The sequence below is a fragment of the Scophthalmus maximus genome, chromosome 11, assembly GCF_022379125.1.
Source record: "Scophthalmus maximus strain ysfricsl-2021 chromosome 11, ASM2237912v1, whole genome shotgun sequence".
Classification (NCBI taxonomy): Eukaryota; Metazoa; Chordata; class Actinopteri; order Pleuronectiformes; family Scophthalmidae; genus Scophthalmus; species Scophthalmus maximus.
This window is the reverse complement of record NC_061525.1, coordinates 20,030,001-20,037,042: the sequence shown is the minus strand read 5'-3', so window position 1 is coordinate 20,037,042 and position 7,042 is coordinate 20,030,001. Positions and strand designations below refer to the sequence as shown.

Below are 7,042 nucleotides of genomic sequence, written 5' to 3'. Positions count from 1 at the left end.
AAAACGTATAAAGGTGAGACAACAAAATGTAATTTCTCCTTTTCAGACTTGTTGCGTTCAAGTCGCTCACTTTCATTTAAGTTGCGCTGTTTAATAGGAAAATATGTGACATCACTGACACACACACTGTTCAACTTGTTAACCCCTAACAATATGAATGAATGAATGAACCCGTCATATGTATAACCTCATGCAAACGTCATTATTATGCCTCTATACCCATGAAGATTTATATCACAGATTAGTCTGTTTGACAATGGACATGGAAGATCAAGGTGTGTGTGTGTGTGTGTGTGTGTGTGTGTGTGTGTGTGTGTGTGTGCGCGTGCACCTCCAGGCGATATAAAGTAATACATGGGCTTCGTTGTATAATCATGGGAGTCTTATTCCACAATCTCTATATATATATATATTGTGCTGGTCCCCTGAGGCTTTGATCAATATTTAATCAAGATCATTTTTTCATCTAGAACAAGATGCAATGAATGAATACATTTTTTCCAACTTCCGCCTTTAGGCTAATAAAATGACTTATTTTTTTATGACACGTCCTGTCTTTGTTGGCCTTATTTCCTACATGATTATATAGTCTACATATTAACTGCATTAACATTTTAGTTTTTTTCTTGTCGGCAGCTCTCAGAGGGCAGAGGGGAAACACAAAAACACCGAGGTTATGTATGTGCAATTATTATTATCTATAAGATTATTATTATTTTTACTGCTGCTCCCGTTGGTTTCTTGCTGTTAAAGTAAGAATATATAAATAAAAAATAGACGGTAACCTCCGTCTGTTCTTCGTCACACATTCAGTGGAAAAAGAAAGTGGAAAACTTTTCATTTGATCAGATTTCTTTTTCAACTTTTCCTAATTTTTTTCGGCGCTTGGAAATGAGCCGTTTTAAAAAAAGGAGTAAAACAACAGTTGTCATTTCCTACAAGCACGGTGTCATTCTCGAAATATACTAAACACAAGTTACACTTACTGTGATTTTAATCATATTTATCGTCCGGTAATGGGACATTAAAATACTTGTGCTTACAATGTATAATGTGGAGCAGCTGACCAGTAACAGGTTTAAGACAAAAAATATAGATTAAATAGACGAGTCGAACCGACATAAATCGTCTTGAGTTGGGACACAAATTACCAAAATGATAATTTATTTGGGGAATTAATTATTATTATTATGAGTCGTGATAGTAGTATTAGTAGTGTTACAATTATTATTTTACTCTAATTATTACTCTAGGTCAGAAATTGTCTTTTACCCAATTAGTGCGACAATTGATTCGCATAAATTAAAAATAAATAATGAGCAACCGATGAAATATGTGGATTTTTAAAGCGTCAATGAGCCTGAATATCAGACATTTTACGAAGTCAAAGGACTAAGAGCAAAGACAAACTTCACCTAACACTGAAAGATTCCAGATTATTATATCCTTCTGAGTAGAACTGTAAAATGAAAAACATATATACATTTATTTACATATATAACCCTAACCCCTTAGCCCTATATATATATATATATATCACTTTTATGCCGCGTCATCGGCTTGTTTACTGCTGCTTGCTGTTCGTCTACAGTGGCAACAGTGGTTATCACAGAACAGATTAGTTCACGACCACTGTTTTTACTTAAAGAAATACAAGTTTATTAAGAAATTCACAAATCTAGAAAAAAGAAGGGAAAAGTGCTATTAAAAATGAAACATGGCCCCAACATGAAAGGAGACAATAAAGCTAATCACGTTTATAAAATAAAATAAAAAATAATAATAATTTGAAAGATTAACAAAAAACCTGGCACTGGCTGGCGACATAGTGAAAATCATATTACATACAGATGCGATGAAGAAATATGGAAAAAAAACCCTGAATTGTATTTTTTGGGGTGAGTCTGCTGTATTTCTTACCCGCACACACTTTTTTTCTTTTTTTTTGCAAGATTCACAGCCAGTTGTCTCACAGCTCTGAATCAATGGCATATTAAAGTACTGAATTGATTAAGGCATCTAATGTTCACGTTTCACCTGGCAACAGTTGGGATTAGGCCGTGCGTAATAAGGCTGAGGGAGATCTTTACGCACGGGGCCTTAATAACACGCAGCTGAGGCGAAGGGCAGCAGCGTTTGTGTCCCGCGCTGAAAGTTTTTGCACAGGCACAATTTTAGACAACGAGTTTTATGACTAATCATCAAGTCCAAGTGTAATAACAGGCGCGACAAATGGCTCCCAGAGGTTGTTGCTACCTGATGTGTCCTGCGTGGTGACTTCTTTTATCTCCCGTTTCCATTTTCTCGAGCAGCGACCCTCGCGTAGGCTGCTACCTCCTCAGCTGGATGTCAGCTGGACCCAAACGTCTTTTCAAAAAAAAAAAAAAAACCCAACAACACCAACAACAACAACAACAAAAAACCCCTCTCGGTTCTGTCTTGAAATCACAGGAAATACAACTCTTCTTGGAGTCCTCGTTCTTTTACGCAGAGACCGTTCAAATATCAATCCTCGTGTGTAACGCCGAGTGTTTGGTCTCGTGCTCCCAGTAGGAGCAGTGCATCATGGAGAGCTCCGCGGGCTGGCGGGAGCAGGCGAACTGGAGGCCCGCGCCGTTGCCGGAGGAGACCGGCGGCGGCGCGGCGGTGGCCGGGCTCAGCTGCTGGGCATGGTGGGCGTGCGCCGGGTGGTGGTGGTGGTGGTGACCCATGCCGTTGTAAGAGTTCACCATGCTGGGCAGCGCCATGCTCTGCACCCTGGAGTAGGGGTTGTACGAGGAAGGGGGCGACAGTCCCTTCACGTTCACCGGACTCACGTTGCCGCCGGCCATCTGACAGGACGTGTAGGACATCGGGGTGGGCGGCTGGCCTAGCGACCACGAGTTGTTCATGAAGCTCGACTGCAGGTACTTGGGCGGTGACAGGTAGCCGTAGCCGTCTCCTCCGAACAAGGATTTCCCCGGCTGGAAATGCGTCGGCGGAGGTCTGAACGGCCGCTTCATCCGGCGGCGTCTCCTGTAGTTCCCCTTCTCGAACATGTCCTCGCAGGCCGGGTCGAGGGTCCAGTAATTCCCCTTCCTCTCCCCGCCGCCCTCGCGCGGAACCTTGATGAAGCACTCGTTCAGGCTCAGGTTGTGCCTGATGCTGTTCTGCCAACCTTTCTTGTTTTTCTCGTAGAAGGGGAACTTGCTGATGATGTACTGGTAGATGCCGGACAGCGTGAGCCGCTTCTCCGTGCTCTCGCGGATGGCCATGGCGATGAGCGCGACGTACGAGTACGGCGGTTTCTGGGACGGGTCCGGCTTCTCGGTCACCTTCTCCTGGAGCGGCTCTTCTTTGGGCCGCTCCTTCTCCTTGGTCGCGTTCGTGTCGTGGATCATCAGGGCCATTGCGTCATCCTCCGAGTTTTGGTAAGTGGCCATCATCGCGCGCGCGCAACCCAAAAGCAAAACAAGTCCGGTGCAGATGCAGACGCGGACGGAACGAAAACGTCTCACTGGCGCCGCGAACGCTCGACGGGCGGGACGGGTGATGCGCTGCGGGACTTCAGGAGTGCACCGCGGAGTGGGAGCTGTCTCTTCCGAACGAGCGCGCGCAGAAAAAAGTGTGAGTTTTTTTTTTTTTTGCAGTTCGCTGTATGACGGTGACACTGCACCGGACCTCCACCTCCCTTTAACGAGGGTTTTTCTTAAACTGGTTTGCGAAGCGCAGTCGCAACCTCAAGTCGTGGTTAGTGAGTCAGTAAGCCCAGCCCTTTCCTCTGCGCTCGGGTCCGCTGACAGGCTGCTGCTGCTCCAGCGGCTCTCCGCCGAGCGACGTAGTGCTCCGTGATTTGTGCGCATCTGAGATCCGCCTCCGGTCGTTGTAGAGTGGATGAAAAAAAAGAAAAGAAAAGAAAAAAAACCCACAACAATAATAATCAGCTTCCCCTTAACACGGTCAAACTCGTGTTTATCAGACCCGGGTCAAAATATAGAGACACAATCCCAGAGAATACACAAATGAATGTACCATTCCAACTAATTGCAAGAATGTGTAAAGTGCACACACACACACACACACACACACACACACTTTTATTTATGTTGCTAATCATACTCACAAACAGGAGATTCGGTGGCTTAAATATTGAGCGAAAGAAAGATAGAAGAGACTAACGAAAAATAATAATAATTAATAACATTAATAATTCTAATAGGCCGAGTAGATTAATACATGTATAATGCAAAATGAGGATATTTCTAGAGCCAATATTGATATTTGGGAGTACATGATTCCCGATTCATCGGGTGATATATACTGTATATATACTGTTTTTCTAATCTCTCAATGATTCCTACGATTCCTTAACCTTTATGACAAAGACATGTCGTTGAGGCTTGATATTTTAGTTAAACCATGAACCATAGCATAAATAACTATAAATTGAGAAAACAAATACATAGAACTTATAACAAACATTTAGTTCACATTAAATGTAAAACATAAATGGACATTTAAAGGCTCAAATCAGTTGGCTGATATCATCGGTCGGGCTCTTAAGATATCGGCGATACCGATATGTCAGTGATGAAAGGCTAATATCAGCCGATATTATTGGCAGATATTTCTATATTTTCCAGCCTGGGAAATTGTATTGAACAAAATGAGGTGCCAAACACCTTCACTCATGCTGCATCATATCTGACTGTGGGCTCTGCCAGTTGGAGGCTCTCCCAGTAAAAAACGCGTGCACATTTGCAGACACGCTGCACGTCTGCAGCTCTTCATCAGAACGTCTGGGAGGACGGTGCAGTTTAATTAGCTCACATTGAGAGGGAAGTGCACGGAGAGAGAGAGAGGGGGGGGTATTCATTTCCACCGGGCCACCCATGAGGGTCCCCTCTCTGGGAGAGTGTATTTCCGTGCTCTGGGGAGTCTGTGCAGGTGGAGCAGCATTGGCATGTGTGTCATCGCCTCGCGGTCCCCGTCTGCAGCCCATCGCGGCCGCAGCAGCTGCCGGAGAGCCAGGCGTCTCTCAACGTGCAATTACACCGCAGACTGGCCGAGTTTCAAGCGGCGCGGCGCGGCTCCTTGTTCCGATGGCCCGTTTCACATGTTCGAGACGAGGAACGTTTCCACATAATCTCGACAAGCAGTCATTATGCCCACTGCTGCTTTCGCAAGTGTGTTTGGCTCAAGGGTCGGAACATGACATCACTCACTATGTTGATTAAGTCAGCCGGCACAGAAAGTTGGGAACTTGCATTTTGCAGAACACTAAAATATGTATATTTTTTTGAATTGCTTTAGGGCCAAAAATTTAAGAATAATATAAATATGAATTAATTGAACCTTGTGTGGAAAATGGCATGTATCCTGCACAGAAAGTTTCACTTTTCTTCTATTAAAGCTTGTTTTTTATTCCCTCCATGGATCATTTACACGAAACACACAAATCAACAGGGATCTGGTGCAGTGGGTTTGCAAGTTTTGTCTAAAAAATTAAAAACCTCAGAAATAAAGTTCCCTTTATCCCGTAGAAGCGCCGTGTGTGTGTGTGTGTGTGTGTGTGTGTGTGTGTGTGTGTGTGTGTGTGTGTGTGTGTGTGTGTGTGTGTGTGTGTGTGTGTGTGTGTGTGTGTGTGTGTGTGTGTGTGTGTGTGTGTGTGTGTGTGTGTGTGTGTGTGTGTGCTTGCCTCATTATTGTATAGTCTTCATTTACCGTTGCAGAGAAAGTCTGTGGTCTTCCCTTCTTCAAAAGTCCTGCACGTGACTTTTCTTAAGAATTAACTCTAAATTGAACTCGTGAAATCTTGCAAAGAAACATGAAAAAAAATATTTTGAATAAAAGAAAGCCAAACTAAAGTATAAAGGTTAATTTTTAACATTATACCAGAGACAAACCACCATCAGCATAGACATTTATTTATATATGGAACAAAGCTTCTTTTTTTCTTAGAGAAAGAACTTTAAAGGACATTTTAAAAGCAAAAGTTTCAGACAGAAACTTCCTTAAGATTCCAATGCAGATATTGTGAATAAGGTTATCAGGAGTTTTCAAAGTGTCAAAATGTTTTCAAAGATTATTTAGTTTTCAAACTAAATAATCCTGTTAGCAGTGAAAGTTTCACATTGACCTAACAATCTTATACTTCATAAGTGCCGTTGTCTTTGGTGAAAGCTGAGGTTTTGTTATTATTATTATTATTATTAGTATTATTCTTATTATTCCTCCTTCCTCCTTTACCCGTAACGTTCCTCGTCACGCGCGTCGCGTCACAACAACAGAGCCGTCAACTGGCGCGTCGTCGATCCGTAAACAAAACACACGGAGCCTTGGAACCTGAACCTCTTTCTTAAAGAGTCTCTCCGCCAGGCGCAGAGGAATGTTAATGTGAGAGGCTGTAGTAAACAAACACACCAATTAACTCATAAATGAAACAAAAACAATAAACAATAAAAAGAGAATTGAACCTGTATGGCAACAAAACTGCAGTGCTTAGATATGATGATTATGGGCCCATATGGATTTAAAGTTAATGGCACAACGTTTCTCGTACTTCTGGGAATCTATTATTTTTATATATTATTCATCCACCATGTATAAATCTGCATTGACACAAACTAACAATTAAAACTAAAAAATGAAGGAGATTTTTTTTCCATTTTATTTTATTAATTTCAGTTGATTTAACTCGAACAGGGAAACGCGCCGTCGGTGTTTTCTGTCCAAACCGGATGGTTCATGAAAAAGTAGAATTCTTTTCTGGGCCGCACCGTGAGGGGACGCGTGTTTCCCTCTTGGATAAATACACATCCTCCGAAAGTCTTTCTCAAGTTATCGCTTGATCCCTCTCTCTCTCGAAAAAAAGAAATAGAAGAAACACAAAACATAACCTATCTCCCCCTCGAACAGTCTCATCACACACACACAACGAGTGAAACCTGGGCTTTCTGAAAATGAATTTGCATTCGTGTAACACGCAGCTGAAGCTGCACATTCCACGTGTCCCAGGCCCATAATATCTATTTCAGTGATAATAAGTTTTTGCCACAATCAC

At 42.6% G+C, this 7,042-nt stretch overlaps 1 protein-coding gene across 1 annotated transcript; it reads right to left on the bottom strand.

Moving 5' to 3' along the window:
• Nucleotides 1-1,912: 1,912 nt before the first annotated feature.
• Nucleotides 1,913-3,781, bottom strand: foxl2a (forkhead box L2a). The gene has a single exon (XM_035623781.2). The coding sequence runs from the start codon at nt 3,423-3,425 to the stop codon at nt 2,499-2,501; it is 927 nt and encodes a 308-aa protein (XP_035479674.1). The 5' UTR covers nt 3,426-3,781; the 3' UTR covers nt 1,913-2,498.
• Nucleotides 3,782-7,042: the final 3,261 nt, after the last annotated feature.

Excerpts from the sequence above, each read along its gene's own strand:
- foxl2a (XM_035623781.2), bottom strand. The coding sequence starts at position 3,425 with ATGATGGCCACTTACCAAAACTCGGAGGATGACGCAATGGCCCTGATG.